This window comes from Zalophus californianus, chromosome 8, assembly GCF_009762305.2.
Source record: "Zalophus californianus isolate mZalCal1 chromosome 8, mZalCal1.pri.v2, whole genome shotgun sequence".
Lineage (NCBI taxonomy): Eukaryota > Metazoa > Chordata > Mammalia > Carnivora > Otariidae > Zalophus > Zalophus californianus.
Window position 1 is genome coordinate 126,174,051 of NC_045602.1, and position 27,264 is coordinate 126,201,314.

The 27,264-nt window shown below is 48.0% G+C and overlaps 1 protein-coding gene across 4 annotated transcripts in view; it reads right to left on the minus strand.

The window, feature by feature from the left end:
• Window positions 1–27,264, minus strand: part of SLC13A3 (solute carrier family 13 member 3) — a 79,997-nt gene that overhangs the window by 6,976 nt on the left and 45,757 nt on the right. For all 4 annotated transcript variants that reach the window (XM_027621511.2, XM_027621510.2, XM_027621512.2 and 1 more), the window contains exons 5-11: window positions 25,364–25,546; window positions 23,039–23,164; window positions 18,716–18,811; window positions 17,642–17,746; window positions 13,267–13,364; window positions 8,277–8,389; window positions 346–507 (exon numbers count right to left, since the gene is read on the minus strand). In XM_027621511.2, the coding sequence (XP_027477312.2) occupies window positions 346–507; window positions 8,277–8,389; window positions 13,267–13,364; window positions 17,642–17,746; window positions 18,716–18,811; window positions 23,039–23,164; window positions 25,364–25,546 (883 nt within the window). The remainder of the gene's footprint in view (window positions 1–345; window positions 508–8,276; window positions 8,390–13,266; window positions 13,365–17,641; window positions 17,747–18,715; window positions 18,812–23,038; window positions 23,165–25,363; window positions 25,547–27,264) is intronic.

Genomic DNA, 27,264 nt, shown 5'->3' on the forward strand with positions numbered 1-27,264 from the left:
AATTCTTTGGCCCCAAATGCCAATAGTGCTGAGAAACCCTTCTTTAGAGGGAGCTTAGAACTTCGTCTACCATTAGAATTTCTCCTGTGGTTATTTGTCTACTTAGATTTCCTACTTTGTCTTAATCCACATTTGAAAATTTATATTTTCCTAGAAAAGTCTCCAAAGGAAGAAAATTTGGTACACTTTGAAAGTATTTACCCTGCGTATTTCTTAAAGAAAAACAATCAGGGTCTGACACTTGCATGCATTTTGGAAGAGAGCAAAGGCACCTGTAGCCAGGATGGAGCTCCTCGTGGCAGGGGAGAGATTTCTGAAGCCTCCCACCGCCCCCCCGACTCTCACCAGCTCTGCTAGGACGGGCAGGAAGATGATGATGGTGGCCGTGTTGCTGGCAAACTCGGTGAAGAAGGCGACGACAACAGTGATGAGCAGCACAGCCAGAGCAGGGGGCACGTTCTCCAGGGGGTGCAGCTGCCCACCGATCCACACCGACAGCCCCGACTCCTGCGGGGGGTGGGGGGCATCTGTTCACACCCCCGCCCGGCCCCAGCCACCATCCCCAAGGGCTGGGTCTAGGAGGGAGGCTAGGATGGACCACCATGATGACAACAGTGACAATCATACTCCTTCACAGATGGGGAGACTGAGGCTCAGAGAGGGTCAGTGACAGGTCCAAGGCCACACCTTCAGCCAACGGGCATCAGCTTCTCTGCTTCTTGAACTGCTCTCTACTCCAACTCTGTAGGCCCAGGACCCAAACCCCTTTGTTCCCCAAATAATCCAATTGGCTCTAGCACCCCTAAGCTCCAACGTGAGTGAGAGAGGAAAACTGGACCCTCCGTGGGTGGTGATGAATGACAAAAATATTGACACAATTATGTATACAAAATATTCATTAGTAATCTGATCATTATTATATGATATATACAAGATATACTATATATCATCTATAAAACCTGTATCAGATATAAGTTAAATACAGCACTATCAAAATGATTAACAATAAAGATATTTGTGAGTAATGATAAGGATGATTATTATAATGATAACACAACATTGTATTATTACTTATTTTATCATAAGAATCATCAACCCTGAGGCTTTACAGGTTGCTTGGCACTGCATGCATTACCTCCTACACCCTTCCCAGCCTTTCTGGAAGGCAGACATTTGTCTCTGTGTTACAGAGAAGGAAACTGAGGCTGGCAAAGTTTTTGTGACTTGCCTATGGTCCCCAAAAGTAATAACTTGAGATATATTTCACACTCAGGGCCATGTACTTCTTTTTTTTAGATTGTATTTATTTATTTGAGAGAGAAAAAGCATGGGCGGGGAGAGGCAGAGGGAGAAGCAGATGCCCTGCTGAGTCCAACACGGGGCTCAATCCCAGGACCCCGGGATCATGACCTGAGCCGAAGGCAGACGCTTAACCAACTGAGCCACCCAGGGCGCCCCAGTGCCATGAACTTCTGTAAGCAAACATGGGCCTACAAAGCTCCCTATCACTTGGGCACCATCCTCTGGATGCACCAGTATGTCACTGGGCGATGCCCAGAGCCGACGACAGCCCTCCAGGACAGAGAAAGACAGGTTAGATTGTCCCCTCCCTGGCTCTGGACTCCACCCCACCATCAGTGTTGCAGAATTATCTCCATGCTCTCTCTGCTGACTTCTCCAGGAGTTACTCTATGTAGGAGTATTTAAATACTTAATCAAGTGTGTGCTTACCATAGCCCTTTTAGCAACCCAGTATCCTTTGATCCTGATACACTTGGGTTTTTCAAAGAAACTTTATACATTTCCTTTAAGTTTGATAGAAAAGTTACTGCTTATCTAGAATTTAAAATTTCATAATGGATTCTAGAACACAGCATACTGTTTTTACATAAATAAAATACTATGCCTGTCCCCAGAATTTGACTTAAAAGTTACCTTCAAGGAATGAATAATAAATGCTTAAAGATATTTTTCCCTAGAAGAGTCTTTGTAAAATTTAGATGCTTCTTTGTTTGTCTGATAGCCTAGAAATGATGGCGCATGGCAGAGTCAAGGCCTCAGCCCTTCCCCGGCCAGGGAACCTTTCAAGGGGAAAATGGGGCCACTGTTTTTTCCCAGAGGCCACAGCTCTGGCTAAGAGACTGATGGCAGTTGTGTGCTGTTTAAGGGAGAGGGGCTGGAGAGAGGGAATATTAATGACTTGGATGAATGAGAAGCCAAGAGCTCTCCTGTGGCCAGGCCTCTGGGTGGCGGGCTTCCAACCAACGTCCCAGCACACTCGGGTCCTTGGCTCAGCTTCCGCAACCGCAACCAGAGGGAAGTCTGGCAGCGTCAGGGGAGAGAACCCCCTGCTGCCTGGGGTTCTCTTGGGGACTCCCAAGGCCTTCACCTGCCCTTTCCCATTCCCTTAGGTATTGGAAGCTCCGTTTCCTTGGAAACACACCGCCCCACAGTGTTCAGGGACTCTAGAACCAGCAACAGGCAAGGTTGGACGCTGTGTGGCCAGAGGATGAGGAGAAAGGGCCCCAGAGTCAGCATAAGCTTGTTTCCCACCTTAATCCTTCCTAGCTGTGTCATCCTGGGCAAGTAACTTAACCTCTCTGTGCCTCAGTTGTCTCATTTGTAAACCCGGATATAACAGTGCCTATCCCTGAAGGTTATTACTGGGAGCAAAGGAGCAAATCTACAAAGCAGGTGGAAAATGCCCCGGTACCTGGTGAGCACCCCAACATGCCAGCTGTCATTATTAGCTTCAAGTCACAAGAAGCCAGAGGTGGCAAAACACTCAGAAATTGCCCAGTGCAGTGGTTGTCAAACTGTGTTCCTTACAGCCCCCAAAGACATCAAGAGGTGCCTGAGGCCACATTGCAGGATGGGAGGGGAGAGGCTTGACAATCTTTAAGAGCCTCATAAAACACAGTAGGCTCAGTTGCATGTATACAACTCTGTATAATAATTCCTAGGGAGAGAGAGCCAGTGAATTTGGTTCAAGGAAAGCAAAAAGAGAGGACTTCATGCACATGTGTGAGCGTTCAGACCACCACACTGCTTATAAGCTGTGTGACTTCAGGCAAATTGATGAACATCTCCGTTCCTTGATTTCTTCAAGGAGTTGTGGTAAGGATTAAACAAACGCATGCAAAACACAGTCCCTCTACATAGCACGGAATAGGATTCATTACTATTTATCTGGCAAGCACTTCATGTAGAGTTTACTCTGTGCTGGGCACTCTTCTAAAGACTTGGCTAATATTAACATATTTAATCCTTGTAACAACTCCATGAGGTAAGTTGTATAATTACCTCCATTTTATGGCTGAAGACACTGAGGCACAAAGAGGTGGTGATTTGCCTGAATAAGTGAAATGACTTGCCCTAGGGTTGGAATTTTGAGCTTAGAATCTAGCTCTTACTTCATTAGGCTATCTCTCCAATAAAATAATGCCAATCATCATCATCATCATCGCCATCATCATCATCACCATCATCACCACCACCACCATCACCATCATCACCATCATTACCATCATCACTGCCACCACCATCATCATCATCACCATCGTCACCATCACCACCATCATCATCACCACCATCACCATCATCACCATCACCACCACCACCATCATCACCACCACCACCATCACCATCATCACCGTCATCACCATCATCACCATCATCACCATCACCATCATCACCATCATCACTACCACCATTATCATCATCACCATCATCACCACCACCACCATCACCATCATCACCATCACCACCATCACTACCACCATCATCATCATCACCATCATCACCACCGCCATCATCGCCATCATCACTACCACCATCATCATCATCACCACCACCATCACCATCATCACCATCATCACCACCACCATCATCACTACCACCACCATCACCATCATCACCATCATCACCACCACCATCATCACTACCACCACCATCACCATCATCACCATCACCACCATCATCATCACCATCATCACCACCACCATCATCGCCACCATCACTACCACCATCATCATCGCCATCATCACTACCACCATCATCACCATCACCACCACCATCATCACTACCACCACCATCACCATCATCACCATCATCACCACTACCACCATCATCATCACCATCATCACCACCACCATCACCATCACCATCATCATCACCACCACCACCACCACCACCACCAACCTCATCGAGGTGACTCTCCAGCAGGAAATGAGGAATGGGGAAAATACACAGGTTTCTACTTGCCTACAGGATTTGCTCCCTTCTGACTTACTCTCAAGCTCCTATAACCCCGATATATTTGTAGATAAGTTTACTTTGGTGGAGATTAAATAAAATATACATGAAGGTGCCAGAAGAAGACCAATTTTTCAATCCATGAGATAGTAAAACTATAGTAAAAAAAACAGTAGTGAGGTTGAAGGTGGCTCTGGTTTTAGCGCCTGGTATGATCAGCCCCATGCTGAGCACTTTCCATGCCTCATGACATCAACCCTCAAAACAGCCCGTCTCATGGGTCATGTCCAACAAATGTTTATTGAACATGTTATGTACCAGGACTCTTCTTGATGCCGGAACAGTAGAGAATAAGACAGATACTACCCCTGCCCTCATGGAGCTTATACTCCAGTAAGAGAGACACCAACAAGCAAACAAATGAGCAGGACATTTGGGGGAAGGAAACAGGAAGGAAATAGTGGGGTGTTATAGGGAGAGTGGCTGGAGGGGAGGCTACTTTAGATATGGTACTAGGGAGGGCCCCTGAGTTGGTGACCTTGGAGCTGACCTGAAGGGCCAGGACTCAAGATCTCAGGGAAGAGCCTTAGGCAGAAAGAAAGCAGATAAAAGGTCCAGGGGTGCAAATGAGTCTAGTGTGGCTGACATTAAGGGGCCAGTGGGATTGGAGGGCAGCCAATGAGGGGAGAGAGGTAGGAGCTGACACCAGGGAGGTAGGCAGGGGCCAGGTCACGCCGGGCCCTGTGAGTAGGCCAAGGAAGCCTTCAGGCTAGAGTCTAAATATATGGGGAGTCATGGATAGTTTTACAGCAGGAGAAAAATGCACTGAGGACACTAAGCAGTAAAGTTTAAGTGAGTTGCCAAGCTCCGAGCAAGGCCTGGGATCTGCTTCCAGCTCTCCCAAACCAGCACTAGGGAGTCCACACATCCAGGCTCACCCTGGACCCCATCCGAGGACCTGTAAGCCCCAGGAGGCCTGGTGGTGGCCTGATGAGGGCACTGGGCGGGGGCCATGAAGCAGGATGTGCCATGAGTGTTCTGGTCCCTCCTGGGGCAGGCTGTGCTGGTCTGGGGAGGAGCAGGGGTGGGGGGAAGGGGGCAGCTGCCAGACAAAGCCCTTGTTAAACAGAAACTCCAGCGGCGGCCCAGGGCTGGGCCAGGAGCCAGACCAGCCTCCCAGCATGCCCAGTGGTCCTGCAGCCCAGCCCCCACTGAGAGCTGAGACTTTTCCCAACACATGCTGAACTCCGAGAAGCCTCTAGGGTATGGGGCCATCTCCTCTACCCCCTGCCTCAGGGTCAGGCAAGGTTCGTACCATCTGGATAAGTGGCACCCTTTCCACTGAGTTGCTCAGGCAAGAACCTCCATGTCATCCCTGATTCTGATTTCCCTCTTTCCCCTGCATTCAATTATAATAACCAACCATGTCGGCTGTGTTCCAAGTTCCCCACATGCATCGGCTTCTTTCATAACTGTAATAAGTCTATGACTTGGCACCATTATTATTCCCATTTTACAGATGAGGAAACCAAACCACACAGTGAAGAGGTACAAGACCCACAACTCCAACCCAGACAGTCTGGGTTTGACAGCCCATGCTTTTTACCATTGCGTGGCATGGCCATTTCAGGACCTGGATAACATGTCACTTCCTTTGGGAAGCCTTCCCAGATACATCCCCAATAGGACGCAGTAGTGAGAAAAGTCAGACAGAAGTTCAATTCCCAGCTCTGCTACCTATGAGCTCTGTTACCTAGGATCAGTCAATTAAGCTCTCTGGTCCTTGAGATTCCTAAAATGGAGACAAAAATAGTACTGTTGCTCATGAGCACTCTGGTCCCTCCTGGGGCAGGCTGCCTTTTGCTCATTTTGAAGTCTATAGTATTGTATTTGTATGTGTTATTTGTTGGGGGAAAATGAGCAAAATAAAAATATATGTCAGAAAAAGGAGTCGTTGGGTCGAGACCCTGAATGTGCCACCCAGATCACCTTCAGTGAAGGCCTTGTGAGTAACCTGGTGTAATGGCTTAGCACTCCGGACTCTGAAGGCCTGCATGTCCCAGTGCAGGGAACCAAGGCCTTCACTGTCAGCCCCTGAGGGGCTGTCTCAGACCTGAGAGTCTTCATGCCCGATGTCACACTCACTCTTGGGGTGGCTCACACGTGCAGACTGGTATAGGGAGGCCGAGGTATGGCCTGGCCGTCTCAGACCAGTCGGGACATTTCTGAAGGGCCAGCTCAGCCCCATGCTCCCTGTGGGGTTGGTGGAGGCATCGTGGGGTCTGCTCACGATTGTGCTTCTCCCCCTGCCCTCTCCTGCTTCCTCCCCGCACCCCCCCCCGCCCCCCCCGCCCCCCCCCCCCCCCCCCCCCCCCCCCCCGTCCACAGAGAGGAACCTCAGGGCACAACCTAACACACCTGCTCACTCGCCTGCATCTCAGAGTCTGCTCCCTGGAAGCAGAACCCACAAGACCACAGAATGAGGATTTAGAGAGTAAACAGGGAGTTCCTCATGCTCCCCATTTGCTATGTATTGCACCGGCTATTACGTTCTCTAATTACTTCCAACAACCCTGAAGAGTAGGAACTTTGATCCAATTCATAGATGAGAAAACTGGCACCCAGGGAGGTTTAGAAACTTGCCCAAAGTGCCCCAGCGAGGAGTGGTAGAGCTGGGATTTGAATCCAGATACTCTGATTCTCAAGCCTGGGCTTCTTACTCATATACACTTTAGGGATGTCTTATATCGTATCATTGTTGGAACCTGAAAATTAGAACTGAATTAAAGAAAGAAAGCAATCTGAGAAGCAATTTCAGGTTTCCTTCACCTTAATTTCAGATTAACGCTTAACTGGTTGTGGTTTTAAATGCCTCGGCTTACACGGAGAGATTTAGAGGTGAGGTGGAGCCCAGCATCAAGAACTGGGGGTTCAAATCCTGGCTCCAACAAGCTCCTGGATGCACAAACATAGGCAAGCTATTTAGCCTCGAGTTACCTCCGTTCCCTCATCTTTGAAGTGTGGACAGCAATCGCATCTACTTCAGTGGTGTTGATGAAGACGAACCGAGTCCCTGTTTGCAAAGTGCTCCACATGATGCCGGCACTTGGGAAGTTCTTGCAAGTGAGCCGTTAGGAGGCTGGACTCTGAAAACAGTCTGACCGGAGTTGGAACCCCAGCTCCTGAGCAGAGTGCAACTGTACAACCTTCAGAGAGTTGCTTAACTAACTTCTCTGTGCCTCAGTTTTCCTATCTATAAAATGGGGATACAAATATTACCCAGCCCCTAGGGTCAGCATGAGTGTTTGAAGGGTAACACTGAGGCTGCACCTGTTCTGAGCAGGGCCTGCTGACACTGCACCTGCGGAGTGCTGAGAGCCAGAGCCCCCCGAAATTCTGTGCCCCACTTCCCTCACTCTAGTCCCAGTCTTGCCTCTGAGCTCAAACAGCCCTCTAAAACAATATTCATAATAATACTAACTGATTAATATTAATTCTCTCTAATATTTATATCATGATGGCTGAGAGTATAGGCCGTGGCGTCAAACTACCTGGATTCTAATCCTGAGTACATAGCTGTGTGACCTTGGGCAAATCACTTTACTTCTCTGTGCCTCAGTTTCTTAATCCGGAGAATGGGGATAATAATGGCATCTACCTCATGGGCTTGTTGGGAAGTTTAAATGAGTTAATGTGTGTAAAGCACTCAGAACAGTGCCCGACCTGGGGGTGGGGGCGAGCGTAGGGTTATTCCTCTGTGCCCACGGGACCCCTCGAGCCATGATAGTAGTATTTAGTGGTAGTGTGCTCATCGTGAGCTCCTTGAGAGTCTGGATCAGACCTTACTCCTTTCCTTCACGGCACCGGGTGCTGAGGATGGAGCCATGATGATCCCAATCTGGCAACTAGGGAATCTGGTGGTGGCTGGGGTGCCCATGCTGCCCGTGTGCTCTGACCCTGAGCAGCCAGGACTGGAACCTGCACCCCCCTCCCCAGTCCTGCCGCCCGCTTGCGGCTCTTACCTCACAGCCTTTGGCCATGGCGAAGCCCCCGCCCAGGAGAAGGATGATGTTCCAAGGCACCGTGTCCTGGACCTTCTTCCACGTCAGCAAGGGCTCTGTCTCTGCATTGGAAGCTGGGTGGAGAGAAGACACTTAGCCTGACGAGGGGATACGGGTCCCCCTGGGGCAGAGGGGGACCTGACACACACCCAGGACACTCAGCCTGAGGAAGGGTCATCAGCCCCTGCAGCTCCATCTTTGTGGGGACACTTGAGGGGGGGGTCTCCTGGAAGCCACAATCTGGCTCCAGCATCTGATTTTGGAGCTTCAGAGAAAAACCCTGCAAGCATCATGAGGGGCATCTGCTCTACTCAGAACGAAAATAATTGTCATGGCTCCCAGAGCGTGAGAACCTCCTGGAACTGGGCACCCCACCTCCATGCAGGACATCCTTTCAATTTCCCAAAACCCCTTCTGGGCAGTGCTGCTTTCACCCTCATTTACAAGAGAAAAGGCTCTCTTTGTAATTGAATGTGTACAGAGAGGGAAAAAGTGGAAGGAAATTCAGGAAAAGAGAAGCGAAGAGTATCTTTGGTTCACGGAATTATGGGAGGATTTTTATGTCCTAAAAGGCAGCAGTGTCTGCGCGCAGTGGTTAGAACGGGAACAAGCAAACTTCTGGAAAGGGTTAGGGAGTGGATACTCCAGGCTCTGCAAGCCTCTGGGGAACCAGGCCGCCACTGTAGCGTGTGAGCAGCCAGAGAAAGGACATACGTGAGTGGGCGTGGCTCCCAGGGAACCCTACTGACCAAGGAGGGGTGCATTTGGACCACGGGCTGAAGTTTGCCACCCCCGGGTTGGGAGCATAGGCCTGGAGACAGACCCTCCTGGGTGTTGGCTCACCGCACACCCTTGAACGTGACCTGGCCTGCCTGAGCCCCCATTTCCTCGGCTGGCCTGTGGCACAGAAACAGTCCCTGGAGGGTCCTCGTGAACACTGACGAGGCAATGAGGGAGCTGCTGGTGGAGAGAGACACGGTCCTGTTCAGCTCACAGCCGCATCCCTGCGTCGCTGCCTAGCACCTGGTGTGTACTCCAAAACACTTGTCGGCTAGTGGGATGCGAGATGCATCGCCCGATGCCTGGTGCAGAGTGAACGCTCTTGAAGTGGAACTGTCCCTGCAGGCGGCCACCAGGGAGGTGGGGAGGACAGGTCTGGCTCATGCATGGCGGTGCCCTACTTCCCAGGACAATTCCTGGTCACACAACCACTGACATTTTGTTTCTCCCTCTCAGCTTTTTCCATATTTCGTTATCTGAAATGAAAGCTGGAGATGTTGGGTGGCTCGGCCCTCTGCCTTTAGGCAACGAAGTATTATTTCACTAAAGAGGCAGGCAAGGTCTGAAAAAGGAAAGGGACTTGCCCCACATAGGAGAAGGCCCTGACCATGGGTTTAACATCCCGCAGATTAAATGAGTGACACGGTAAGTGCTAATGAGGCCCATATGCGCCACGATAGGCACACAGCCTGCGCTCAGATTGTCTTCATTATGGTCCCATCCGACCATGCCCTTGCTGCTGTTTCTTCAAAGCACAGCCTCGGGGCCCCTGGGGGGCTCAGTCTTTGAGCGTCTGCCTTCGGCTCAGGTCATGATCCCAGGGTCCTGGGATCGAGCCCCGCATCGGGCTCCCTGCTTGGCGGGAAGCCTGCTTCTCCCTCTCCCACTCCCCCTGCTTGTGTTCCCTCTCTCGCTGTGTCTCTCTCTGTCAAATAAATACAATCTTAAAAAAAAAAAAAAAGCTCAGCCTCTAACCATGGGCCTCTCACAGTCCAGCCCCATGTTATGCCAGCGAGCTGTCTGCAGCAGAGGCTAAGAGTACAGGCTCTGAAGTTGAACTAGATTTGAATCCTAGCTCTGCCCTTCGGCTGTGTGATTTGAGCTAGTGACTCTACTTCTCTGAGCCTCAGCGTGCTCATCTACAAAAGGGAGCAATTGTAGCTCCTCAAAGACCCACTGGGGAGATGACATGGGCCCATGGGGACAAAGGGTTCAGCTCTGGGTGTGGCCCAGAGCAAGTCCTTGGTTATTCAATTTCACAAATATATACTGAGGACCTACCACTCCTCTCGACACTGGGGATTCAGAAGAGGCCAAAACCAGAGAAAATCCCTCCCCTTGGAGAACTTACATTTCCAGCAAGGGAGGCAGGTGAGAACCAATAAATATATAATGTCAGGAAATTTAATGTGTTAGGAAGGAAAGAAAATAGGGTAGAGGGGTGGAGAGTGACAAGGGAGGGATGCTTTTCTGGATAGTGTAGTCAGGGAAGGCTTCTCTGGGGAGGTAACGTTTGGACAGAGTCTGAGTATAGTGATGGGAGTGAGCCACACGATATCTGGAGGGAGAGCTTGGTGGACAGAGAGGAAATGGAAGTCATCATTATCATCCCCATCATCATCCATGGGCACAGTGCCCAACATATAGTGGGCACCGTGTCGATACTTGCTGAGTGACATAAAGGGACAGAAATGCAAGTGTGACTCCCACCCAAGGAAGAATGGAAGGCAGCAGGTACAATAAGAAAATCAAGGTTGGCTTGGACGCCTGGGTTCTACCCCCTGTCTCTGTTTAGCTAGCTGTGTGACCCTGATCAGGTCACTTTCTCTCCGTGGAAACTGGCCACTCTCTCAGGCTTCATGTAAGTCCTGGGTGCTGAGTGCGAGAACACATCCTTTCAGCCCAGTCTGCGCAGGCCCGCTGGTGGCCAAAGGACAGGTGGTGCTCACGGAGGCCCCTGTCTCCCCATCCACCAGGCAACCCCCGAAACCCCAGCCCAAAAAGCCCTCCGCGGAAGTAGCATGCTGTACCCCGTGGGCAGGCCAGACCCAGCCGCCAGACGTGTTCTCACACGGCTGTTGCTGTGGCCCACACGGTGTTTCTCAATTCAGATTAGTGGCTAACGTTTAAAATCTGGGAGATTGCATACAATTTTTTTTGCTTCTCTTGAAAAACCAGCAAATCTGGCAAGACGAGTCCCGGTTTCCTGCATGGTGACACTTGGTGGAAACTGAGTCACGGCTGCCCTTTTATTTAAAGGCTATTGGCTTGCCAGTTTTCCACAGACCCCACAACGCGGCGGGGGGGGGGGTGCCCTGACGCAAGCGGTCTTGCCACTCACGAGCATCCTCGGCAGCTGTTTTCCTCATATAGACATTGTTCTGTTTCAACAATGTAGAAGGAAAGCCGGGCGAGGAGGGCCGTGTGTCACGAAAGACATTTTCCTGCACCCAGTCTGCTGCACCCAACACTGTTCCCTCCCTGTGGGCATTTGAGTTTGCAACCTCTGTTCTATAAAACTACTAAGGCCAGGGGTGAAGAGTATCTAAGGGACATGTTCATTCTCGTTCAGTGGGAAAGCAAGGCCCAGACAACCTAGGAACTTACTCAGGGTCACCCAGCAAATCGGTAACACGGCTGTGATACCGGACTTGGACATCACAGGCCCTCCCCACAGCCCGGGCTGAGAGGAAGCTCTGGGCTTTTGGAGCCCGCCCACAGGTAATGGAACCACAGATGGGGTCCGATCAAGGGCAGCCGATCCCCAGGCTGGCTGGGAATCTACAAGACTACAAGGTGGCCTGGTGGGAGAGCTGCCCAAATATCAAGCCAGACCAAGCAGATTCTTACTCTTGGCAGTACCCATGGGAGGTAGAGGGACAGCAGGTGCACAGACGTGTAGCTGAAGAGGAAAGGACAGAGAGCAAGGGAGGCCGTGTGCTACGGGGGGGGGGGGGGGGGGGGGGGGTGAGCCGGCCTGCTGTGAGAATGTGGGCATTACAACGGAGAAGATACGCTTAGGGAACCTAAGTTCTAAAAAAAAAAGCAGGAACTATACAGCAGCAGAAGTGATAAAGAGGCCAGAGCTTAGAAGCAGTAGAAACTACAGAGAGGCCAGGACATGGTCCCCAGAGTGCGTGATGAAGAAAGCCAGCTGGAAGCCAGCCCGAGGAGCAGAGACAAATCCTGCCCAGATTGCAGAGTCTTTGCCCACAGCTCCTGGGACCCAGTGTTCGCTCAGCAGCAATAACTGTTTCTGGGGCCCTGTGATATCGTCTCCCTGCTGATCCCTCCGTTATGCCCCACGCTCAGACCCCCTCCTCCACAATGGCGCTAACCTGCCTGTGACTCTAGGTGACAACCCCACTTCTGACTCCCAGTGCAGAGCTCATCCCACTGCCCCAGCTGGATTAAGCTTGTCACTGGTGCTAGGCGGCGGCGCCTTGTTCTGACAGACACCAGCTGGGAACCCATCTAAAGGCCACCCTGCAGAGGTTTTGGTTTGGGTGGCTCAGTGATCCTTTAAGATGGACCTGGGACGCTGCTAGGCTGTTGTGCCTCGGTCCCCACCACTTCCTATCCGGTTCAACCTAGCTTGAGATTTGCACGTCTGGCCCCTTAGGCACCGGAGTGAGGGTCCCAACTCCAGCCTTAGACCCAGAGGCGGCAGAGTTTTTCTGTAAAAGGGTCAGCAAGTAAATATTTGGGTTTTGTGAGCCAGGAGGCAAAATTGAGGCTACTGTGCAGGTATTTGTGTAACTAACTAAATAAACGTCCGCAATTTCTTACTGAAGAAATAAACTTGATTTATGGACACTGAAATCTGAATTTCGTGTGATGTTCCTGTGTCATGAGATATTTTTCTTCTGATTCTTTTCAACAATTACAAAAGCGTAAAAGCTATTCTTCGCTCCTGGGCTGTACAAAGCAGACCGCCGGCTGGATCTGGCCAACTCTAGTTGCTAACTCCTGCCCTGGGCCGTCACCTCTGGCAGCCCCGAGTGCCCGGACCAGCTAAGACCTCAGATGGAGAAAAGGGAAGAAGCGGGACCACACAGTTGGTACAGTGGGGTTCAGGTCCCAGGCGTGGGCCCTGCCTCGAGGCCGTGATTACCACGCTCTGAGTCACAGCCTCACTGAGCCCACTGAGACCCCAGCCCTGACACCTTACCTTTAAAGTCAAACCACCACTTGAAAGAGGGCCTTTGGGATGGGAAGAAGAACAAGATGGTGACAATGGCCACTCCGGTGACAGCATCAGAAAGAAACCTACAATGACAAGGCCCCAAAGCATGTGACCCTGGGCATCGCAGCGGGCCCGCCAGTTTGGCGGATTTGCAAATGAGGATTTGTGGGAGGGAATTAGGCGCTTGCTGTGAAGGGGGTTATTGTTGGAGGCCACTGGATACCGTCCTGCCTGCACTCAGCGTGGATGCAACTGCCCGGGATGCTGAAGCCCTCTCTCTGCTCATGGCTCCCTGGGGCCTTTGAGGCCACAGGAGACAAACGCTTATCCTCCTAGGAAGACAGACTTGACCAAAGAGGAGGGAAGAATCTGAGCACCATCAAATATGGGATCTGTGGAACTCCCGCAAATCACCAGAACCAGGGCTTCTCTAAGGGCTTGTATGCATTTGTTCAGCTTCTGCTTGCTTTCCTCCTGGGACGGGCAGCTTACACTCAGAGATGCAGCCCATTCGCACCAGCAGAAAGCAGATGGAAGCAGCCTCACAGCCCCTCACAATCTAATTACTGCCTTTCAAGGATCCACTGTGTGTCTTGTGGAGGCGTTAGGCTCACAGAAATCTGAGAAACAGCCCTCTGGGGCAGGCAGCTTCCATCTCAGATGAGGAATCTGAGGCTCAGCGAGCAGAAGCAACTTGCTCAAGGCCAGGCTATGGTCCATGCAGGAGATGGGCACTGAACCCAGATTTGCCTGGCTCCCAGCTCAATGAAGCATAGAGCCAAATGTCCACAAAAGCCCTTTGATCCCACTCATTTGGGAAGAAGAGTATTCAAATGGCCAAGAACCTGGAAAAGATGGTTAATATCACTGTATTAGAGAAATAGAAACCCCACGCTAATGGAGTGTCATTCATCAGCTAACAGGCAAAACTTGAAAGGGTGATGATAGTACCTAATGGGGACGTTGGAAAACACACGGGCAGTGTGAAAAGAAACTGGTTTAACCTTCTGGAGGGCAGCTGACAACATGTTTTAATCCTTCACATGTGCGTGCCCCTTGATCCAGTTATCGTACTTCTAGGAAGTTATCAGGAAAACTGGGCTCTTGTACACAGATTATGTATAGGGATGTTCAATATGGATAAGAGGGAAAAAAATGGAAGATTTTTAGTACAGACATGTGTAAATAACTTGTGTATATGATATATATGTATATATATAAATATATGTATATTACATATACATGTAATATGTATATTATTATATGTAATAAATATGTATATTATAAATGTATATATAATAGTATATCTATAATGAAATACCCTGCATCTGTTTTTTAAAGATAAAAGATAACATCAATGTTTATGCATTGACATAGAAGTGCGACCAAGATATTTTGTAAATCAAAAGAGAAGTTTTTATTCGCAGTATGAGACACAATCCAAAAGGAATTGATTAAATAGATTAAGGTGCTATCATTCTGTAGAATACTATGGAGGGTGTAAAAAGAATGAAGTAGGTCAGAAATAGTAAGTTGCCCGTGATTATATTATTGTACTTTCTAATTTTTTGTAACATGTATACACATATATATGTCCATGTGTATGTATTATTAGGCATGCCTGTGTATATCAGATCTGTTAGACACCAGACTTTTAATTGGACAATCTCTTCATTTACCAAAGGTAAATTCAGCATTATTTGAAGTTTTTTATAATGAGTATATGTAACTTTTATAATTAAACAAAAAAGGAAAAAGCAGATCACAAATAATATGTCCACTGTGCTCACATTTCTGTTAAAAAATCTTCTGTTTAGATAGGTTTCTTTTTAGCTAGTTTGCATGTATTTTTACAGTTAGATCTATCGAAATATAATTAACATGCAATAAAATGCACCCATTTAAAGGATATAGTTTACATTTTGGCTAATGTATATTCTTGTAACCCCCATGGGATTAAGATAGAACAGTTCCTGGATAGGCATTTTTAAGTCAGGAAAGATGTGTATCAGAATTGGAGACTGAGTTTCTAGGTGATTTTCACTGTCTTTGTATTGTTGGAATGTTTGCAACACCCACTTTTCATCTAAAAAAAATGACAAAGCATCTACATTTTGGAAAAATAAGACAATGGTAGTAAGAGCCACTCTTCTTGGCTCCATGAAATGACATTGCTTCTTCCTCATAATAACCCGCATGAGATCAGAACCTTATATCACCCATTTTACCACGGGGCATTTGAGGCTCGGAGAGTCACTACACTCCGAGAGTATAGAGCTGCTCTATCCAATATGGCAGCCACCAGCCACACGTAGCTAGTGGACACTTGAATTCTGGCAATACCAAACCTAGGTGTGCTGCCTTATAAAATGCACACCAGACTTTGAAGATTGAGTATGAACAAAAGTAAAATATCTCAATAATTTTCATATCGATTACATGTTAAAATAATATACTGGGTTAAATGAAATATATTACTAAAATTAATTTCATTGTTTCTTTTGACTTTTTAAATGTGGCCACTACAACTTGGAAATTACGTGTGTATCTCACGTTGTATTTCTACCGGATGGTGCTGATGGAAATCATCAGATCTCACTGAAGCTAGAGGACATATTTCCTATCTAATCATGTTTTGACACACCAGAATTTGACATGGTTGCCTACTTGCTCTTCTTAAAATGCTCCCCAATCTTGGCCTTTGCTTCTTTGTTGCTCCTGGTTTTCTGCCTACCTCACAGCCTGCTTCTTCCATTTCTCTCCTCTACCCTCTTCCATTTCAGCTCCCACATGTTTGGGGTCCTCAGAGTCTTCTACACTCTCCCTTGCAGGATTTGAAAGACATATTTGACTTGACAAGTCTAACCCAAGTCCAAATTCGAATTGTTGATAAGCCACCCACAACCCAGCCTCCTAAGGAATGTTCTTCTCCAACTAACCACCATCCACGCTGGTGCTCCAACCCTCGTGGCCCCAAATCCTACCAGGTGGCAGGTACTATCATTTCTAACTTTCAAACAGATCTTGACGGCTGCCTATCCAATGTTACCACTTGGACACACGCCAGCGAGGCCTTTCCCCTAGACCAAGCCTCAGTGAGCGTCTTCTGTAAAGGGCCACATAGTAAACACTCTTGACTTTGCTGGCCATATGGTCTCTGTCCCGACTCATCTTTGATGTTGCAGTATGAAAGCAGCTGAGGACGATACATAAGTGAACAGGTGTGGCTGAGTTCCATGAAACTATTTGTAGACACGGACCTTTGAATTTCATATAATTTTCATGTGTCACAAATATTATTTGTCTTTTGATTTTTTAGCCATTTAAAAAGGTAAAAGCCATTCAAAAACAAGTGCCGGGGACAGATTTGGCCCAGGAGCCTTAGTTTGCCGGCCCTGTCCTAGAAGACAGGGGCTCATCTAGATGGTGTTAGAGCTCCTACCTGTTTCCGCCTATCCATCCCCTAATAAGTAGAGCTAATACTTTCCTGAGTTCTTTCCACATGCCCTTCTAATCACTTGACATGAACTAACTCACTGATCCTTGGAACAATCCAGTGAGAACGGTACTATGACAATACCATTTCATAGATGAGAAAACAGAGGCACAGAGCCTCCCACATGGAAAAGACACAAATGTTTTATGTGTCCAACAAGACTCTCCAGGATCTGGCTCTCGCCTACCCTTTCAGCCACGTCGTGCTGACTTTTCTCCCTTCCTGCCGGGCCTCCTTGGTCACACTGGGCTTCTTTCAATTTGCCAAATGTGCTAAAGTAAGGTCCTGCCTGTGGCTCTCAGTAGACCTTCCCAGCAGCTCTCCAGTGCTCATCGCTCCTCTTCCGATCTTTACTTCTTCCCAGAACCACCCAAAGTCAATGCCCCCGCCCGTTCTTTCATAATATAGCCCCCTCGCGCTTTCTTTCTTCGCACTCATTACAATCTGCAGGGTTTTGTTGTCGAGCTACTTGCTTTGGTCTGCGTCCCCAGCAACTAGCACAATGTGGAGCACATAATAGGCGCTCGATAGATGTTGACCGATCGAACGAACAAACTAATGAGTGCATGAATGAATGAATGATGTGCTCAGGGTTGCACCACCATTTACAAGGGGCAGAGCTGACGTTTGAACCTAGTTTTGCCTGATTCCAAAGGCAAAGCTCCTAACACATGAGAACCCAAAATGTTCTATCGTCTGAACCTAAGCTTTTTTGAGTGTAAAGGAAGGAGCTGTTTATAGTCACACGAGACCAAGGGTGTACACCTAGCCCGGCCCCTCCAGGTGCGCTGCCTCTCCAGCTCCAGGTGGCCCATCCCAGAATCTTCCCTGTGGGGTTCCACCCCCGCGTCTCCCGAGTCTCACCCAGGGGTGAAGAGGCTGGCCCAGCCAGGGATGAACTTCGGATCCCGGGAGAAGAGGAGGATGGCGAACATGCAGAAAAGGGTGAACACGGCCTGTTCGGCAAACCTGTGGCACAGATAGGCAGGCGCCATGCTGATGGTGGGCTTTGGGTGGACCGCAGCGTGAGAAGGCCTGGGGCGGGTGCCTGCTGGCTGTCACCCGGCCCAGGGCCCTGCCTATGAGAAGCTGCGAGAAGTAATCCACTCCTCGGAGTGAGGGGAAGGGTATCTTGGGGTGTAAGGGATTCCTGTCCAGGGGCCCCCACACTCCCCCAGGATCCTTCCGGAGCATTCAGGCACCACCTTCCCCCCAAGTTATTTATATCATGCCCACTGGGAATTCCCCAAGGTCCTAAGGAGAATCACCAGAGAGAAAGAAAAAGCAAAGCAGAGGCGGAGTCAGAAAAGCAGAGAAAAAAAGGAAACAGCTAGAAACAGAGGTAGGTAAGAGAGAGAGGGACAGTCATACATGCAGAGGAAGACGGATGCACCAAGGGGGCAGACAGACGGGGAGAGGGGCAGACACACAGAGTCCCCAAATGTTGGAGTAAATATCTACCCAATGTGCCCATTCCACAGACTGGAGCAGAGCCCAGAGAGGGTAAGTGCTTTGCCCTTGGCTACGTAGGAGTTAGTGGCAGAGCCAGCTCCTGGGTGCAGACCTCCTGACTCCTAGGTATTTTCCCCGAATGGGAACTGTGCATTGAAAAAGGTCCCGGAAGCTGCCCGAGGGAGTGTTGGGGATCCCATGCGCCAGGAGGGAAAGAGTGCATTAGCTGGAAGGGCAGGAGGTCCCCACCGCAACTGCACCCTGAGGGGCTTCCTGGTCCTCAGGGTATTTACCCCAGCACCAGGGCAAGAGGCTGACTGTATAAGCCACCCCCCTACCCTCCATCTCCAGGCTTCTAGGCCATCGTCCTGAAATTCCCCCGGAACTCAGCCCGCAGGGGTCCAGAGGTCAGGCTAGGAGGTAGGTTTCCTGAAAGTCTATGCTGGGCTCTCTCCCCACCCCAGGAACCCCCGTAGTACCACGCACTTGATGGGCCCCAGGTTCTGGAATTCCTCCCGAATCACGGCGCGAGCCCTGTCTTCTGCATCAGTTTTGATCTCAGATTTCTTCTTCTTCCAGCCCCTGAAACAGAGTAGGGAGGTGAGGAGTGGCCACTGCAAGTATGACTAACTCCTCAACTCCCCCCGCCCCCCCCCCCCCCCCCCCCCCCCAGCGGGCCAAGCCTCATTATCTCTATTCTGGAGACTGCAACAGTCTGCTGAGTAGCCTGCTTGCCTGTGTTCCCTTCTGAAAATCTGTTCTCCCCCACCTATAGCTTTGGTGGTCTTTTAAAAATGTGAGTCTGATCATAAGACTCCCAGGCTTACAATTCTTTAGGGGTCAAACAGGCACCTGAATAAATTAATGGAACAAAATAGGAAGTCCAGAAATAGACTGGGGATTTAGTCTATGATCAAGCTGGTGTAGAAAAAGAGCTATTCAGTCAGTCGTGTTGAACATGTAGATCAATGGGATGGAGTTGGGAGTTGGGAGTCCAGAAATAACCCATACTTCCATGCTCAACTGGGTTTTGGCAAGGATACCAAGACCATTCAGTGGGGAAAGAATAGCCTTTTAACATATGATGCTAGGACAACTGGATAGCTACATGCAAAAGAATGAACGTGGACCCCTACCTCAAACCATATAAAAAAATTTAACTCAAAAACGGGTCAGACCTAGGTCGCCTGGGTGGCTCAGTTGGTTAAGCAACTGCCTTCGGCTCAGGTCATGATCCTGGAGTCCCGGGATCGAGTCCCACATCGGGCTCCCTGTTCAGCAGGGACTCTGCTTCTCCCTCTGACCCTCCCCCCTCTCATGCTGTCTCTATCTCATCCTCTCTCTCAAATAAATAAATAAAATCTTTAAAAAAAATGGGTCAGACCTAAATATAAGGGCTAGATGTATAAAATTCTTAGAAGAAAACATAGGGGTAAATTTTTCTGGCCTTGCGTTAGGCAACTATTTCTTAAGCTATAACACCAAAAACTCAAGCAACCAAAGAGAGAGAAATCAGACTTTGTCAAAGTTAAAAACTTTTGTGTGTCCATAAATATCACTGGACAGCTGGGTGGCCATCTGGAACAAAAAGTGAAGTTGGATCCAAACCTCACATTGCATCCTAAGGACAAACTCCAAACAGGTAAAAGATTTCAGTGTAAAAACAAACAAACAGATGAGAAAAAAGAAAACCTAGATAAAAACATGAGATTATTTTTTTTACAACTCCCTTAATAGGAAAATCTAACTATAATTGAAAATTCAGAAGCCACATGAGAAGGGTTAAGAGTAAACACTAATCTTTCAATATATAAAGAGTACTAGAAATCAATAAGACCAAGATCAATAATCCATTTGAAAAATGTACAAAGAATAGAAACACAGTTTAACAAGCCACAAGAAAGAAAATACCCGTGGTTTTTATGAAGATAGGAAAGTTTTTCATGTTGCCCTCAATATGAAAAGTTGCTCCAAAAGCTCTTAAAATGAATGCAAATTATTTTTCTCTTATCAGATTGGCAAAAATCCACTGCTGCAGGGAAGCAGACACTCTCATACATTATAAATGGGAGAACAAATTCGTACGAGTCCTATGGAGAATGACTTGATAATCTATTAAAAGGAAAAGGTGTTTAGCCTCTGACTCCAAAATCTCACCTATGGAAATTTACCTTACAAAAATACCCGTGAATATACAAAATCATATCTGTCAGGGAGACGAGTCACCAGAAAATATACTATATCTGCCTGTATTTGTTTAAGGAAACCCTGGAAGATTACTCAGGAAACCTGTTTTGGGGGGAATTATTGGGTGAATGGGTGAATGAAGGCATGGTTGGGAAGAACAATTCTCACTGCATACCTCTTTGCATTGTTTTGATTTTTGAACCATGTGTATGTGTTGTTTATCCAAATTAAAACAACAACAACAAATGACTATATATATATTTTTTTTAAAGATTTTTTTATTTATTTGACAGAGAGAAAGACAGCGAGAGAGGGAACACAAGCAGGGGGAGTGGGAGAGGGAGAAGCAGGCTCCCCGCTGAGCGGGGAGCCCGATGCGGGGCTCGATCCCAGGACCCTGGGATCATGACCTGAGCCGAAGGCAGACGCTTAACGACTGAGCCACCCAGGTGCCCACAAATGAATATATTTTTAAAAAAATCCTCACAATGGCTCTTTTGTATGAAGATCAAACTTCCCCAAGACCCTCAATGATCTAGTCCAGAGTTTCTCAACATTGGAACTATTAACATATTGGGGCAGGATCTTTTTCTGTTGTGGGGTGGGATCAATTCCCTGCTGCAGGAGGAGGCTGACTTGTGTATTGCAGAATGTTTAGAAGCATCCCTGGCCTCTACTCACTAGGTTCCGGTAGTAATTCCTCAGTTGTGACAAACAAAATGTCTAAAGATATTGCTAAACGTCCCCTGGGACAAAATCATTCCCAGGTGAAAACTCCTGCCTCATTCCCTGGCCTCATCTCCCACAAATTTCCCTTATCCCCTGAACTCAGTCACTTTAACCTTTCAGTTCCAGAACATCCCTTGCTACCTCCAGCCTCAGGACCTTTGCACTTACTGTTCTAGCTGCTTAGAATGCTCTTCATCGTGCCCATTCCTCCCCTCCCTTTACTGAGTGAGGTCTATGCATTCTTCAGATCCCAGTTCAAAAGTCCCTTCCCCAAGGAAGCTTTCCCGACCTCCCATTTAGGTGGGAGCCCTCCAGGGCACAGCATTGTATCTCACAGTCTTTTCCTTCACAGCACTTACGACTGGCATTCCTGCTGCACTTGGCTGCTCCCTGTCTGTCTTCCCCACCTTGAGTGTAAGCTCCGCAAGGGCAGGGAGGGTCTCCGCCTTGCCCTCTGCTATGTGCTCAGTACCTGTAACAGTGGCAGGCACACAGTGGGTGCTCAGAGGACATTTGCTGAGTGAAGATGGTGCCATGGCATTGGCCTGAAACTTCTCTGTTACCCAGAAACACGTCTGTCACTGAAATTCCCTCTACCTGCATTTCCTCCATCCTCTCGTGGCCGAGTTCTCCAGATACCTATTAGATTGAAACAGGTCGACTGGAAAAATAGGCTCTATCTCCAGCATGGTCCTGGGCAGTTTACACACCCTGCCTTGTTCAGCCTTTACTTTAGCTGTAGCTAATTTTTAGCCCCAATCTACATGTGAAGACATTAAACCTCAGGGAGGTTACCAAATTGCTCAAGATCACATGGGAGCGTGATTAGAATTCTGGTCCATCTGAGTCCAAGGTCAGGACTTGCCTCTTTGGGCTAACGCGGGCTTTGAACCCTGAGTTTCTCCTCTGAGGAGGTCTGGAAGGCACGTGAGTCAAGGAACATCATGATCGGAGCCTTTCTAGTCTCAAACATTTTCACATCTCTTTAATCCAGAGTAACTTTTACTGGTGTCATTTTACAGATGAGCAAATTAAGGCCCAGAGAGGTGAGGGGATGGAGTCAGAGAACAACTCTATGACATGCCTGCTACCCCCAGCCCTGAGCTGTCCCTCCTATGTTAGGATGTCCCCAACTCCAGGCGTTTGTAACCTACCTTCAAAATGTTCCCATATCCACATACCACCTGGCTCATATTTGCTTAATATTTTCCTCCAAATAGACTCATCAATTCAATTAAAGAAATGTATGTAAATAGAAAACTTTATCGCTCCCGCAAATGGAAAACAAGAATCACTTGCCATAAAGAAAAAATCATAAAAATGAAAACACAAAAGCAAAGCAATTATTACACTCTGGCTAGACACCGTTGCTGGCTTAGGTCTCTGGAACTGACGCTTGCTCTTTGTTTAAAAAGCTGATTTGGGAATGTTGGAGAAGTATTACGGTTTCTCCTCCACCCAAGGGAGACTTGCTCCATTCTATGAGAGTTGATAAAAGGATTCTTTTTCTCACCCTATGAGTCGATGTTATTTAATACCTTGTCTTCATGCCACCCCAAGTTATCTCCTGTACCAGCGCCCCATGAAATGGGAGAGAGTGCACGTCCCTCTCCTCTGGTAGGAGTGTTTGTCTTACTTAGAAGGCAGTGCTATCCGTGATTACCGATGATGGGTGACATTAACTGAGGGCCTGGGCGTCACACCACATAACCCTCACATCCCTGGGAGGTGAGGTCTACTATAGTCACCGCATGAGACGGTAACATGAGATTATAGGGATGATCCTCGGTTTCCGTAGGAGGAAACTCAACTTGAGAAGACCACTCTCTACCCAACGAGAAGGAAGTCGGAACTCCAGTTGGGCTCAAAGCTCGAAGTAAGCATGAGGGGTACCTCAGGGTCATTCCACCGTACAGGAAGGAGATCCACAGCCAGCCCACCAACAGGAACAGCACCATGAGAGGGAAGGCGAAAATGAACCAGGAGCCGAAATTCACCACATCGCACTGTGGGAAGAAACTGGAAGAAGTGGGGGGAGAGGGATGAGATCCAGCCAAGGTCAGCCACGCCGATGTATACTGCATACATAGAGGCAGCTCTTTCTTAGCTAGAACACCGAGGTTTATATATAGACACTAGAGTATGCTTAATATTAGCAGTGGGATCGAAGGTATTTCAAGTTTTTTCCCTACATTTTCTGAATGTTCTATAATGTACCTACATAATCGGAGTAAAGTAATAAAATGTATTTGGGGAGCAAAGGCCAAGGGGGACACTCAGGGCAGGCATTTCCCCACCTCCCCACGCTCCTGGCTAGAGAATCAGAACCCCATATTACTTGGCATTCATTTCAAATCCCCTCCTCCCAGACCAGGAGGTCCAAGCTCATGCAATTAAATGTTGTGTGTGATTTGCATGTAATTGACTCAAATTCCTTCACATTTGATATTTTTACTTATACCTCCAGTATTTTTTCCTTAATTTCTTTTCAAGTTGGAACAAAGTCCTGCTTGCATCAGGGTGGGCAGGCAGCCCGAAAACCCGCTGCCAGCACCTGCCCCCTTCTCTGCCCCGTTCCTCCCTAACCCCTAACCCGGTACCTGCCCCAGAAGGCCCCAGAGCCCACATCTTTCCTGTCCAACCCCAGGGATGTGCTCCACCTTCGTCCTCCTGGCCGACTGGCTCTTTGCTGGCACTTCCTTCTAACTGAGGACACTAAGGGGCCAAACCCAGATTGTCCTCACGTCTCAAGCAGGACCATCTTGGCTTCTGGTTTTTCAGTCCTTAAGCAAAAAACACAAGGCACAGCCAGGCCTTGCTCAAAGATGAAAAGACACCAAATGCGTGAGGTGGGCTTCAGTCAATTGGGGGGGAATACTGATGCCTGGCCCCCATCCACATCTCCTGAATCAGAATCTCTGCAACGGAGACCCAGGCATATTTTTCTCACCCTGCCGGCTGACTCTAATATGCACCCGTGGCTGAGGATCATTGGCTTCTATCATCAACTTGGAAAACCCAAAGATTTTAGAACCTGAGAATATAGTGGAGGATTAAGGTTTTAAAATCGGCTCAAGAGGTGAAACACGAGTGTACTTAGAATTTCTTATGAAGATCACTTTGATTAAAAGTGAGAGCAAACCTGCTCTCAGGAAGACCAGCTTTCCCCCATCCTCCTAGGAAGTCCTTGTTTCTTTGGTTGACTATCAGGTAGAGAAGTTGGCCAGCACCTGGGGCCATGTTGCATAGTAAATGCCTCTGTTGTGTTTGTTTGCCAAATGCTTAACACTAGCGTTCCTGTGGATTAAGTGAACATGGGATGCATCTGCACTGCAGAAGAATCTTAGATTCCCCACCTCTCAGAAAATCTTAGGAACAGAATCTCGAAATACTGGAATCGTTTACATCTTCAAACTAAGAGGGCTTGGGATAAGGGAGTTGACAAGTCATGCCATCTGACTTTCTTCAAAAGAACCTTTCTCTTTTATTCTCCCACCCTGATGGACGCATTCCCAGACACTGTTTGAGCAGCTTCAACAATGGGGAGACTTCAGCTCCCGGCAGAGCCCATTCCACGGCTGGCCTGTGTGCCTGGTTGCAAAGCTTCTCCCGGGACCTCACAGCCACAGACCAAAGCTTCCAGCTGGGGTTCATTTTTAGAGCAGATGTCACATCATGTCATTCCTTTGCTCCCAGCTTTCCACTGATGCCCCATCTCACTGGCAGGAAAAGCTGGGGTCCTAACAACTTACCTTAGCTCCTCCCACACTTCCCTTTGCCCCCCACACCCCAGCCTCTCTGTGTTTGTGCTGCTCGCCTTTGGACAGACTATTCCCTATCTGGAATGTTCTTCCCTGCTGTGCTCACATAGCTTCTAGGTCTCAGATGTCACTCTGTTAGAGGTCCCATATCCCTGGCCAATCTATATAAAATGGCACCCACTCCTGTCCCTTCCATAGCTTTCCGCTGTTTTATTTTATTTCGTAACTTATCACACCGACATATTATATATCCATTTCCCTTTTCCTTTATTGCTTGTCTCCCCCACCAAAATGGAACTTCCTCAGGGCAGGGACTTTGCTGAGTTTGTACCCTGCTAGGTCCCCAGAGGCTGGCCAAGAGAAGACATCCAGCACAGATTTCCCCAAGTGGAATGGAGAAGGAGAGGGGTGGGAGGAGAAGAAACTCCAGGGCTGGGTGGGGCGCACCTGCATTTACCTTTTGAGCTGGCCAAGCAGGATGAGGTTGGGGGCCGTGCCCGTGAGGGTGGCAGTGCCCCCAATGCTGGCCGAGTAGGGGATGGAGATGAGAAAGCCCTTCCAGATGTTTCTGCGATATTCCTCCTCCTTCTTGCAGTCTGCCAGAAGGTCCAATGGAGCGTTGGCCTCAGGGCAGTCTTTGCTTTAAACAAACGCAAAGAGAAGCCATTCAGAACACACTCAGAATTTCTGGCCTCGTGGGGGAAACACACCAGGTGGGTTGGGAAAACTAAGTGGTCTTCCTGGAAGGCAGCTCAGCACCAGCATCAAACACCTCTAAAGATGTGCAACCTTTCAGCTCAAGTGTTCTGGGCAGGTGCCCCAGGTGTGGGTATAAGAGTTTGCTGTGGCACTAACTATGGTTTGTATTGAAGACAACCTAAATCTCCATCAAAAAGGGGTTGGCTAGATAAAAATGATCCTCTTTCTGGATTGAACACCAACACGGCTATTAAAAATGATGATCCAGATGGATGTTTATTAAGATGAAAGATATCCATTATGTAAAGGGAAACAGGGTCGGTAACCGCACTACTCAATTTTTTTAATTTTTAAAATATTCACATAACTTATGAATATATGAGTAGTTAGAAAAACTTAGAATGGTATACACAAAGTTGTTTTGGTGCCTTTCTTGGGGGTGGAAATATGGATTTTTTTTTCCCTTCTTTTTTCTTTCTTTGTATTTTCTGGGTCTTTCTGGTGCAGTTAAAAGAATACTGGGAAAGAATGAAATTAAGAATTGTTAATTACATAATTAAAAGATAATTACATTGCTGTAAATTTATTAAGGTGAAAAGATGTTCCCTACATTCCATTAAGAGAGACAGCAGGTTACAGAAGAGCATATACAGCATTATCAATGTTTTTATTTTACAAATGCATTTATATACATAGAGAGGTATCCAGAAATAATCTAGAATAGTATTCACTTAACCGTTTTGGGAGTGAGATGCTGGGTACATTTTTCTTTTTGTTTAAGAGTATTCTTTTAAATTGTGCAATTATAAAATTTTTGTAAGTGAATGAAATTAAGAATTGTCCCTGTATAACAAATTAACTTTTTTAAGAGAATCAGAGATACTTCAAATATCTTCTGGCCTTACTTACTACATGAGAGGCCCCTTATCTGGAAGGCAATTGGGATATGACTTGGGTTCTAGAAGGAAGACAAGGACTGAAAGCATCTGGAGACCGATGTCACGGCCTGACTTCTCAGGGGGAAAGTTCTGGCAGGAACTGTGGGCACCCCCCCCTCAGACCTGGGAACCCAATCAGACTGAGCCTCGCAATGAGAATGAGAGAACGGAAGGGGCCTGAGGGCTCATCCAGTGCAAGCCCTTTTGTTCAGTTGGGGAAACTGAGGCCCAGAGAGGGGACTCTCGTTCCAATGGACGTAGAGTCTCCATCCAATGAATGGGGTTTGCATTCAGTTGACATGGAGTTCTAGAGAATGAGGGCTGGGTCTTTTCCACTAGATTCAGCACAAGCTCTGCGTGGGCAGGTGGTCCAAATAGATTCCTAGGTTGTGCGATAGTGAGTGGCTGGGCCCATCACAGACACCGTATCTCAAAGCTGGACTAAAAGCCCCCAGATACAGTGCCAGGAAAGAGCAGAGACAATGGAATAAGACAATCAGACATAAGATCATGTCCCTCCTCTGCTAAAAGCGTCCACTGGATCCCATGTCATTAATAGTCAAGGCTACATCATTGGCCTATAAGGTTCCTCATGCTCTGTCCCTCCACCACCACCCCTCACCACACAAGCAATTTCACTGACCCCAATTCCTACCATACACTCACCCAACTCCAGCCCTACTGGCTTCCTGGCTGCTCTGGACTCTCAGGACCTCTGCAC